At 44.0% G+C, this 12,686-nt stretch overlaps 1 protein-coding gene across 4 annotated transcripts in view; it reads right to left on the reverse strand.

Annotated features, from left to right (window-relative positions):
• Positions 1-394: 394 nt before the first annotated feature.
• The window catches only part of LOC115163359 (septin-4), a 69,884-nt gene continuing 57,592 nt past the window's right edge, over positions 395-12,686 (reverse strand). For 3 of the 4 annotated variants that reach the window (XM_029715165.1, XM_029715166.1, XM_029715163.1), the window contains 9 exons: positions 12,318-12,501; positions 12,102-12,225; positions 11,727-11,861; positions 10,877-10,994; positions 10,522-10,623; positions 8,897-8,993; positions 5,899-6,061; positions 4,679-4,778; positions 395-2,412 (listed from right to left, as the gene is read on the reverse strand). In XM_029715165.1, coding sequence (XP_029571025.1) covers positions 2,344-2,412; positions 4,679-4,778; positions 5,899-6,061; positions 8,897-8,993; positions 10,522-10,623; positions 10,877-10,994; positions 11,727-11,861; positions 12,102-12,225; positions 12,318-12,501 — 1,092 coding nt within the window. In that variant the 3' untranslated portion in view covers positions 395-2,343. The remainder of the gene's footprint in view (positions 2,413-4,678; positions 4,779-5,898; positions 6,062-8,896; positions 8,994-10,521; positions 10,624-10,876; positions 10,995-11,726; positions 11,862-12,101; positions 12,226-12,317; positions 12,502-12,686) is intronic. The other variant, XM_029715164.1, reaches the window with a different exon arrangement.

Below are 12,686 nucleotides of genomic sequence, written 5' to 3' on the forward strand. Positions count from 1 at the left end.
CAAGATGTTACTTCCTTTATTATTGTATTACAATTCATTGCATCCTTTCTCTTCCTCAATGACTTTATAAAAGTGCTGGATTCAATCCGAGCGAGCTTTGTCCACAATACACTTTTTCAGAGCCCACATTCACGGTAAACGCTGCATATGTTGGCTCAATGGGAAAATGCCTTTATTGGAGCGTTGCCAATCTGCGCTCGGATTGAATCCTGGCCAAAGTTATTACATAAATATATTCAGAAAAAGTAGTATGACAACATTCTTATAAAACAATCTTATTTCCTACTTTTGTTCTAGTGTGATTTTGGACTGGGTCTGTGGGTGAATCTCTAAGCTTTTGATGGATGAGGCTTGAACAAATATAATCAGGGTCCAATGTTGCTTACAAAGAGAATGTGAAATAAAAATATTTTATTCTGATTATTTCAATCAATTTTTCTGGCACTCATGATACTAATAATGCAAACAAATGTATATTTTTATGTCTCATGACTTGTTCCTTGTGAATGAACTCTGACATTTGCACCTGAGGAAAATAAATACATATGCACAACTATTCATCTTCATGAAAAAAAAAGTGTTTAAAGCCAAAATTCTTGGGGGGAAACATGGGATTGGAAAATACCTAAATGATAAGTAATTACAATTTCTCTTGCGTTGAGTGCATAATATATGTATAATAAAATCATCCACTCATACATATCTACTTAATGTACTTCAAAAGAGTGGGTGCATACTTAATGTCCACAAACATAATCAAGAAAAATGTCAGACACCTCTATAACAGATACTATACACACAAACTAGCAGGCACCTTACTGAAGTGACCCTGTCATTCTCTAGCCCCCTGACCTCCGGCAGAATAAGGGCCTTGTCCTGTCTGCTTGGTCCCCAGGCCAGCATCTTTTGGCTGGCACATAGTTAGCTCAAGGCTTCTATTTTCTCCTCTTGGATCATGTTCAGTGAGAAAAAAAAGAAAAAACGTTAAAAATGGGGAGTTAATGCTGGAACTTCCATTTGAGCCAGGATTTTGTGCGATCGCAGGTTTTGCACTGCGGCTTTTAAAAGGCAATGTTCTCTGCGTTCGCAGAGATCCCATCACGTAAATCCTGCATATGTCAGCTTAATCTGAAATTGCCTTAGTCGCAACGCCTATATTCGGATTGTATCCCAGTCTAAGAACACACATTTTCATTTTCGCTGCAAAACGTTTTACTACTACCTGAAGACGACCCTGTAGAGCTGCAAGTCAACAATATTCCAGCAAACTCTCAAACTATCATTACAGATATCAGAACTGAAAGTAGTGGGTTTCCTTTTCAGTAAAATACAAGAATGAACAACCCATGGTTGAGCATGCTGGAATTGGGAGAGTGAAGGACATTAGTTAGCCCTATTAGCATACATTTGTCAAAAAAACACCCAACAGTACTTCTGTAACATTTGTTGAAATTAAAAATAAAAATGGTGAAAAAAATGACTCATTTCACGACAAGGAATTTCTCGCTATTCTGTGTAGCAATGCAAATAAAAGCAATAAGTGATAGATGCAATCCCGTAACAAAAACATTTACAAATGTAACGTAGTAAAAAAAAGTATCACATTTTATCTGTATGACCATCTATAGTATTGAAAATGACCATTGAAAAAATGCTCTTGGGGAACAATTGTGCATGACAAAAAAAAAATATTTGGGCAGGCCAACCTCCTTCACAACAGACCTTGTCTAGGGTGGTTAAGACCACACAACTAAATTTGTTATGAGAAACTTTCAAACACCTAGCAGAGGGACAGGACAACACATTCCCTACAGTCTACCCCTTAACCAATGTCAGGGTTAGAGTTCACTAAGGAGAAACATCAATGAAGTGTTAGCAATGAACTGGAAGGCAAAAAGTTCTCTTGACAAGACCACAGGTAAACTATGAGTGGAAAGAGGGCAGGCAGGACCCGGCCGTAACCCTTTAAGGATAAGCAGGTGGTTAGCTCGGTGCTGTCCGGCCCGGTGTTGTGCTCAAGAAATGGCACTCGACAGGAGTGCCCGTTGTTACCGTTAGAGTTTCCACAACAGGTGTGGAGACACAGGACTTCCATGTTGTTGGAAGAGAAGGCAAATTCTCTCCATGCCACCTCCTGTCCGTCAATACCTCATGCCTGGTCGTGGATCAGTCTGATAGTGAGGGTTATTGACTAAATGAGGAGTGGTGGCTGTTGAGGTTGGATAAGCTGGAGTAGACAATGTTTGTGGACTAGAGTAGAGTGGTACTAGGGGTGCCCACCCTAGTAGTGGAAAGAGGGGGCCTGCATTTACAGAGGGACAGGGGTTCTAGTAGTAGCCTGGGTTAATAGGCCTCCTTCTGCGTGTGCATCTGTTCCTGGATCTTTGTGAGCATCTCTTGCATTCGCCGCAACTGTGGAGAAAAGGGACAAGAGGCCGCTGTCAGTCAAACACCCGGGACAGCAATACAAAAAAAAACACAGAATGCGAAAGGGACTGGGGAGATGCTCACAGGCTTTAGGAACTCTCATACCAATAACCAAGTGCTATCCAATCACAACAAAGACAGCTATGTGACAACAGATCAATAGGATTCCCCATACCAGTCTACTCTCACCAGACTATCAGATTATTAAGTCATATTGATGGATTCCTATAATGCTAAACACTACTTCTGCATTTGCAGAGATCTGACACAGATCTGATTGTCTCAGAACAATACAAATGCGGTAGTAGTGATTGTCTACATTTCATGACTGCAATGTAGGTGGCCTGGAACGCAACCATTACTTCCACATGACTGCACCAATAACCAAGCCCTATCCAAATCACAACTAAGCCAGAAGTGCTGACAGACAACCGATCGATACCATTTGCCACCCCAGTCTATTGTGTCTTTAGACCATGTGACCTGATGATGATGATGATGGATGCGTGTGTGTTCAGTCATGTATACAGTTGTAGTCCAATGAGTGAAAGACAGGCTGAAGGTGGCCTGGAACATGACCATTACTTCTACATCACTGCACCAATGACCAAGCCATATCCAATGACTAACAAGCCAGCGGAGGACAACTGATTGATACGATTTGCCACCCCATTCTACTTTGTCTGGAGACCATGTGACTGAGGCTGTTGACTGTGTGTGTGTTCAGTCAGGTATACACATTCATTTCTGTAATTACTACACACAGAGCCTGATAATTCAATACTGTGATATGAAGTAGAAGTGTGAAAGATATGGCACTTGCAGAAACACTATTATTTGCCCTTCATAGCATCCCCCCAATCCCACACACATATCAAAATAGGATGAAATTATGGTGACAGTTTTGTGTTTCCAACGTTTTAATAATGGGAAGGGTTACATACCAAAAATGAGGAAATAGCAGAAAATAATGTATTATGTTTTTAATGGCTCATGTCATTCAGGGGGGAACCTAGCTTGATATGCACAAGCTTAACTTTATTTTTGCGTAAATTATGTATTGATATCAATGGAAGAACTGCACCAAAACTCAAGATGCACAAGTGGGTCTCAGGGTAGGCTTCAGGCATCAGATTCAAATCTCAGGTTAGGGTATTTTTGTTAAAGTATTGTTAAGGTTCTTTAAAGTTATCAGCTTTTAAACAGAAAATATATACAGTACCCGTCAAAAGCTTTGACACACCTACTCATTCAAGGGTTTTTCTTTATTTTTACTATTTTCTACATTTTAGAATAATAGTGAAGACATCAAAACTATGAAATAAAACATATGGAATCAAGTAGTAACCAAAAAAGTATTAAACAAATCAAAATATGTAATATTTTAGGTTCTTCAAAGCAGCCAGCCTTTGCCTTGATGACAGCTTTGCACACTCTTGGCATTCTCTCAACCAGCTTCACCTGGAATGCTTTTCCAACAGTCTTGAAGGACTTCCCACATATGCTAAGCACTTGTTTGCTGCTTTTCCTTCACTCTGCAGTCCAACTCATCCCAAACCATCTCAATTGGGTTAAGGTCAGGTGATTGTGGAGGACAGGTCATCTGATGCAGCAGTCCATATGTGTTATTTCATAGTTTTGATGTCTTCACTACTATTCTACAATGTAGAAAATAGTAAAAATAAAAACCCTTGATTGAGTCGGTGTCCAAACTTTTGACTGATACTGTATATAAATAAATAACTATATGAAATTGGCACGATGGTGCTTTTGAACAGGGACAGACTCAAACAGGGAGAAGAGAACCACACGAGAGCTTCTTTCCATCTACAACACTACTCTACCCAGGCAGCGCGACCTGGCATATTATATTCTACTGCCAGACCTGGATTCAAATGGTATTTGAATATAAAACATTATTTGTACCCAGATCTAATCGTCTCTTACAGGTCATGTGCACCTCATGGCTGGGTGCTGTTTTAGGGGCGCAGCTGTAGGGGCCAACTGTCACCCGTCACCCCTGACCCTTCCTCAGACCAGAATCACTACACCTGACTGGGGTCTTCAGGGGCACCTGCATGTATTAATGGAATGTATATACAATATGATTGACAGCCTGGAGGACTCAAGAGGCCTCAGGTTCAGGCCCTGGGTCTAGGCCCAGGTCAGAGTGGGGTTCTAGGGGTCGGTCTGAGTGCTCATCGTGACTGTGCTCGTGCTCTGGTTCGTGCTCTGAGTGTCGTCGTTGTACCTCTTCATCTTTCTCTCGGATCAGCTTCTCCGTCTCGGTGTCTGTGGTACTTGGTATCACAGGGATGGGGAAGTCTGTGCCGCTCTCCCTGGTCAGTTTACTACGGGAGAAGAACGGAGAAAGACAATATGGTTGACAGTATGTGGGTGTATATTTTGTTAGAGTTTGTGACTAATTCAGTACCAGTCAAAAGTTAGAACACCTACTCATTCAAGTGTTTTTCTTTATATTGTAGAATAATAGTGAAGACAACAAAACTATGAAATAACACATATGGAATCATGTAGTAACCAAAAAAGTGTTAAACAAATCAAAATATATTTTAGATTCTTCAAAGTAGCCACCATTCACCTTGATGATGGCTTTGCACATTCTTGGCATTCTCTCAACCAGCTTCACCTGGAATGCTTTTCCAACAGTTTTGAAGGAGATCCCACAAATGCTCCTCCATGCTTCACGGTGGGAACCACACATGCGGAGATCATCCGTTCACTTACTCTGCGTCTCACAAAGACACGGCGGTTGGAACCAAAAATCTCAAATTTGTACTCATCAGACCAAGGGACAGATTTCCACCATTCTAATGTTCATTGCTCGACTGACCTTCGGGTCTTAAAGTAATCATGGACTGTCATTTCTCTTTGCTTATTTGAGCTGTTCTTGCCATAATATAGACTTTGTCTTTTACCAAATAGGGCTATCTTCTCTATACCCCCCCCCTACCTTGTCACAACACAACTGATTGACTGAACCACATTAAGGAGGAAAGAAATTCCACAAATTAACTTTTAACAAGGCACACCTGTTAATTGAAATGCATTCCAGGTGACTACCTCATGAAGCTGGTTGAGAGAATGCCAAGAGTGTCCAAAGCTGTCATCAAGGCAAAGGGTGGCTACTTTGAAGAATCTCAAAAATGTAATTTATTTTGATTTGTTTAACACTTTTTTTGGTTACTACATGATTCCATATGTGTTATTTCGTAGTTTTCATGTCTTCACTATTATTCTACAATGAAGAAAATAGTAAAAATAAAGAAAACCCTGGAATGAGTAGGTGTCCAAACTGTTGACTGGTACTGTATGTTAGTGTGAATTGTAGTTGAGCTACATTATGTTTGTATATGAGTAACAATACATGCAGTATTAAGATACCTGATCCAAGCTATAAACAACACGAGCGACGGTGAGTGAGATACTGGTCTGTGTGTGTGTCCATACTTGCGGTTGCGTTCCTTCACCACCATGCGGGTCATGCTCTGGATGCAGTGAGCCCTGTAGTTCTCATAGTGGGTCTCCCGTGTCACATCCTTCAGGTCCTGCATGTGTGTCCTCACCAACATGTTCCTCAGCTTCACAAAGTCACAGTGCGCCGAGTTCTCCACTGTCAAAAGTAACAGAGTGTGTGTTATGTTAGGACAGTGTTTCCCTAAACCTTTCATGGCCACATCCCGGATTCAACCCCAGCCCTAACCTCAACCACAACCCTAATCCTAGCTTCATGGCCACATCCCGGATTCAACCCCAGCCCTAACCTCAACCACAATCCTAACCCTAGATTCATGGCCACATCCTGGTTCAACCCCAAGCCTAACCCTAACCTCAACCCTAACCCTAGCATCACATCCACATCCCGGATTCAACCCCAGCCCTAACCTCAACCACAACCCTAATCCTAGCTTCATGGCCACATCCCGGATTCAACCCCAGCCCTAACCTCAACCACAATCCTAAACCTAGATTCATGTCCACATCCCGGTTCAACCCCAAACCTAACCCTCAACCACAACTTCAAACCTAGCTTCACGTCCATATCCCGGTTCAACCCTAACCTCAACTATAACCCTAAACCTAGCTTCATGTCCACATCCCAGTTCAACCCTAACCTCAACTATAACCCTAACCCTATGTCCACATCCCAGTATAACCCTAACCTCAACTATAACCCTAACTTCATGTCCACATCCCAGTTCAACCCTAACCTCAACTATAACCCTAACCCTAGCTCCATGTCCACATCCCAGTTCAACCCTAACCTCAACTATAACCCTAACCCTAGCTTCATGTCCACATCCCAGTATAACCCTAACCTCAACTATAACCCTAACCCTAGCTTCATGTCCACATCCCAGTACAACCCTAACCTCAACTATAACCCTAACCCTAGCTTCATGTCCACATCCCAGTACAACCCTAACCTCAACTATAACCCTAACCCTAGCTTCATGTCCACATCCCAGTTCAACCCTAACCTCAACTATAACCCTAACCCTAGCTTCATGTCCACATCCCAGTTCAACCCTAACCTCAACTATAACCCTAACCCTAGCTTCATGTCCACATCCCAGTTCAACCCTAACCTCAACTATAACCCTAACCCTAGCTTCATGTCCACATCCCAGTTCAACCCTAACCTCAACTATAACCCTAACCCTAGCTCCATGTCCACATCCCAGTACAACCCTAACCTCAACCATAACCCTAACCCTAGCTTCATGTCCACATCCCAGTTCAACCCTAACCTCAACTATAACCCTAACCCTAGCTTCATGTCCACATCCCAGTACAACCCTAACCTCAACTATAACCCTAACCCTAGCTTCATGTCCACATCCCAGTACAACCCTAACCTCAACTATAACCCTAACCCTAGCTTCATGTCCACATCCCAGTTCAACCCTAACCTCAACTATAACCCTAACCCTAGCTTCATGTCCACATCCCAGTTCAACCCTAACCTCAACCATAACCCTAACCCTAACTTCATGTCCACATCCCAGTTCAACCCTAACCTCAACTATAACCCTAACCCTAGCTTCATGTCCACATCCCAGTATAACCCTAACCTCAACTATAACCCTAACTTCATGTCCACATCCCAGTTCAACCCTAACCTCAACTATAACCCTAACCCTAGCTTCATGTCCACATCCCAGTTCAACCCTAACCTCAACCATAACCCTAACCCTAGCTTCATGTCCACATCCCAGTTCAACCCTAACCTCAACCATAACCCTAACCCTAACTTCATGTCCACATCCCAGTTCAACCCTAACCTCAACCATAACCCTAACCCTAGCTTCATGTCCACATCCCAGTTCAACCCTAACCTCAACTATAACCCTAACTTCATGTCCACATCCCAGTTCAACCCTAACCTCAACTATAACCCTAACCCTAGCTCCATGTCCACATCCCAGTTCAACCCTAGCCTCAACTATAACCCTAACCCTAGCTCCACGTCCACATCCCAGTTCAACCCTAACCTCAACTATAACCCTAACCCTAGCTTCATGTCCACATCCCAGTTCAACCCTAACCTCAACTATAACCCTAACCCTAGCTTCATGTCCACATCCCAGTACAACCCTAACCTCAACTATAACCCTAACCCTAGCTTCATGTCCACATCCCAGTTCAACCCTAACCTCAACCATAACCCTAACCCTAGCTTCATGTCCACATCCCAGTTCAACCCTAACCTCAACCATAACCCTAACCCTAGCTTCATGTCCACATCCCAGTTCAACCCTAACCTCAACTATAACCCTAACCCTAGCTTCATGTCCACATCCCAGTTCAACCCTAACCTCAACTATAACCCTAACCCTAGCTTCATGTCCACATCCCAGTACAACCCTAACCTCAACTATAACCCTAACCCTAGCTTCATGTCCACATCCCAGTTCAACCCTAACCTCAACTATAACCCTAACTTCATGTCCACATCCCAGTTCAACCCTAACCTCAACTATAACCCTAACCCTAACTTCATGTCCACATCCCAGTTCAACCCTAACCTCAACTATAACCCTAACCCTAGCTTCATGTCCACATCCCAGTTCAACCCTAACCTCAACTATAACCCTAACCCTAGCTTCATGTCCACATCCCAGTTCAACCCTAACCTCAACTATAACCCTAACCCTATGTCCACATCCCAGTATAACCCTAACCTCAACTATAACCCTAACCCTAGCTTCATGTCCACATCCCAGTTCAACCCTAACCTCAACTATAACCCTAACCCTAGCTTCATGTCCACATCCCAGTTCAACCCTAACCTCAACTATAACCCTAACTTCATGTCCACATCCCAGTTCAACCCTAACCTCAACTATAACCCTAACCCTAGCTTCATGTCCACATCCCAGTTCAACCCTAACATATTAAGACCCCCAGACACAACAGCTACATAATAATGGTGTAACAGGGTTACCTTCCACGATGCCCCAGGGGTAGAGACGACCCCGGACCCTCTTCCCTTTGGCCTCCACCACCGTGTTGCTGCCGATCACGGCAAACGGTATGCTGTCCTGGAGGAGGGAGACAGGGGGAGGAAAAGAGAGGAAGAGGGGGGAATATGAATGACGTGAATAAAGTACAAAGTGGGGGGAATATATCTGTGGTTACGATGAGGTAATGCAGAATGTGGAAAATGCTGCAATGCAGATCTACCCATCTCTCTCTCTCTCTCTCTCTCAAATCAAATGTTATTTGTCACATGCGCCGAATACAACAGGTGTAGACCTTACAGTGAATGCTTACTTACAAGCCCTTAACTAACAATGCAGTTTTAAGAAAAATACCCCAAAATGTTAATAAAAGTAACAAATAATTAAAGAGCAGCAGTAAAATAACAATAGCGAGGCTATATACAGGGGGTACCGGTACAGAGTCAATGTGTGGGGGCACCAGTTAGTCGAGGTAATTGAGGTAATATGTACATGTAGGTAGAGTATGCATAGATAAACAGAGTGTAGTAACAGTGTAACAGTGTGGTGGGGGGGCAATGCAAATAGTCTGGGTAGCCATTTGATTAGATTTTTGGCTTGGGGGTAGAAGCTGTTTATAAGCCTCTTGGACCTAGATTTGGCGCTCGGGTACCGCTTGCGTGTGGTAGCAGAGGGAACAGTCTATGAGTAGGGTGGCTGGAGTCTGACAATTTTTGGGCCTTCCTCTGACACCGCCTGGTATAGAGGTCCTGGATGGCAGGAAGCTTGGCCCTGGTGATGTACTGGGCCGTCACACTACACTCTGTAGTGACTTGCGGTCGGAGGCCGAGCAGTTGCCATATCAGGTAGTGATGCAACCAGTCAGGATGCTCTCAATGGTGCAGCTGTAGAACCTTTTGAGGATCTGAGGACCCATGCCAAATCTTTTCAGTCTCCTGGGGGGGAAAGGTGTTGTCGTGCCCTCTTCACGACTGTCTTGGTGTGCTTGGACCATGTTAGTTTGTTGGCGATGTGGACGCCAAGGAACTTGAAGCGCTCAACCTGCTCCACTACAGCCCCGTCGATGAGAATGGGGGCGTTCTCTGTCCTCCTTTTCCTGTAGTCCACAATCATCTCCACTGTCTTGATCACGTTGAGGGAGAGGTTGTTGTCCTGACACCACATGGCCAGGTCTCTGGCCTCCTCCTTATAGGCTGTCTCGTCATTGTCAGTGATCATGCCTACTACTGTTGTGTCATTGGCAAACAACAATGGTGTTGGAGTTTACTTAGAAATGGACAGAGCACACTGTCAGGGCACATGAGGTCACAGACACGGCTCTATGAGGGGGAGAGACTGAGACACCATTTATCTACCAAAACGCCATTCAGGCCTGGTCTGGATGCACAGCCACAGCCTGCCCTCTAGTGCACCAGGGCACACATACATCAATAGAATTCACAAACAGATAACTATTCAAGGCTGTGTGCTCAATAATAACACGGGTATGGACATCATTTCCTATCCCAGCATTTCTGTATTGCAGACAGGTTGCTTATGATGACCAGTGCCCTTTATGTTGTCATACTGCCTCAACTAGTGATGTGAGGTTTGGATAAATGGGGTTCACCTTGAGCTCCTGATCCTGCTGTTTGAAGTCCTCATCCTCATCAGAGTCACAGTCTGGGAACTGGTAGATCTTAATCCCATACTGCTGGATCTCCTCTCGGATCTACAGGAAGATGGAGGGAGGGACAGAGAGAAGCAGATGGAACGAGGGAGGGACAGAGAGAAGAGGAGAACAATAAACTACTGTTTGGAATCCTGTGATTGAGGATGGAGCAAAAACAAATCCATCAAAACAGTCACCTGGAAATCAAAATGTTTTTAGAAACCAATGAACCCTGTCCATTTCTTATTTGTACACACCCATGGTATTCAGACAAGCAGACACAGATAGAAAAGCGAGTTAGAGAGTGGCTTGCCTTGAATTTCTTTTTCTTGACCTCGGTGGGTGTGAGTGTGTCTGCCTTGGCCAGGATGGGCACAATGTTGACCTTCTCATGAAGGGCCTTCATAAACTCCACATCCAGAGGCCTCAGACTGAGACAGATACAAGACAACAAGATATGACATATATTTTTTAGTAATTTAGCAGACTAAATGACCAGAGCAACTTACAATTAGGGACAACAACTCAACACTGAGAAAACAACTAAAACACACTGTACATGTGGAAACACGGACATAGACAACACTGACAAAACTTCGATATGGTTAAGAGATAAAGGGATAATTACGGTAATCCAAATGAAGGTAATCCTCATTAACCCATATTTTCAAGGATAGTAGTAGTATCCAATAGTGGTCAGCAGAGGGAGCTATCTCCTTATTACAGGTTTGCAGCAGTGCTTCAATGCTACTGACAGTGCAACTTACACACCGGTGTGAAACAGACCGTCAGACAAAAGTACCGCATCAGCATGTACCCCAACGATTGGAGAGAAAGTTTAGTACTGTAGCATCTGCCCTCAAAATGGATAGAACGTTGAACGTTTAGCACTGCCCGAGATGCAGATTTCCCTGGAGGCAGCAGAGCAAGGGTGGTTCTAGATTCCAGGGAAACCCAATGCATTTAGAATGCATGGGACATGGTGCAAACCAACATGGTGCATAGTGGAAACCCTATCAGTGGTAGTGAAGGAAGGAAGGTAGAAGGAAAAAAGGAAACTAATCTAAGACTATTGAGACACAGCCAATATGTTTATCTCAACAGAAGAAAGGACTCTATTTAAAGAGTATTGAGACAGAGACGACATGTCGTAGCTGATGTACCCGTGTCCAAAGGGAGAGATGAAGTAGAGGCAGCAGTGGACTCGGTTATCCTGGATGTTCTTCCTGTTCAGTCCACTCTCGTCCCTGAAGTACTGCTCAAACTGCTGGTCGATGTAGTCCGCCACTGACTTCCAGCTAGGGCGGTGGGGAGACACAGAGACACACCAGCACTGAGGCAATACTGCAGAGACAGCCACCCTACAACTAACCATACCAACCCTAACCCACTGACTTCACGCTAGGGCGATGGGGGAGACATCAGCACTGAGGCAACGCAGACAGTCATTCTCCTACTATATACTGAGCCATACTGCAACTGTACCTCAAACTGACATCAAAGAAGAGTCCTATGGAGGAAGGATGTTTGACATATACCATTCAGTGTTATTGACAGCGTCTCCAAAGCCAGGGGTGTCTACGATGGTGAGCTTCAGCTTGACGCCCTTCTCCTCAATGTCCACTGTGTGTTTAGTGATCTCCACTGTCTGAGTGATCCGCTCTGGAGTTAAAACACACATTTCCTCAGCAGCTGGCCATTTATATCATGCATTCATTTATTCAGAAGATGAGACACCAAAATGGCCGCCTCACCCTCAGCATTGAGTAGCTTCCTGTCCTTGTAGAGGTCTGTGAGGAAGAGGCTGTTGACCAGGGTGGACTTGCCCAGACCAGACTCCCCCGCTACCATCAGGGTGAAGTCAAAGCCCTTCTTGACAGACTTACGGTGCACCTGGTTTGGCAGTGTGGCAAATCCCACGTATTCCTTGTCTTGGTCCTAAGAAAGCAGGAGAAACAAAGAGGCGCCATTTTAAACAATCTGCTCAATTCTGGTGGCGGCACATTGCGAGTTACAGTAATCTTTCCAAATAAAAAGGTAACACCTACCACACATAAATACATGTCTTTCAAACTTAAAGCCATTTCACCATATGTAGGGTATTGAATGAAGCCATTGTCAAC

Source organism: Salmo trutta, chromosome 26 (genome assembly GCF_901001165.1).
Source record: "Salmo trutta chromosome 26, fSalTru1.1, whole genome shotgun sequence".
Classification (NCBI taxonomy): domain Eukaryota; kingdom Metazoa; phylum Chordata; class Actinopteri; order Salmoniformes; family Salmonidae; genus Salmo; species Salmo trutta.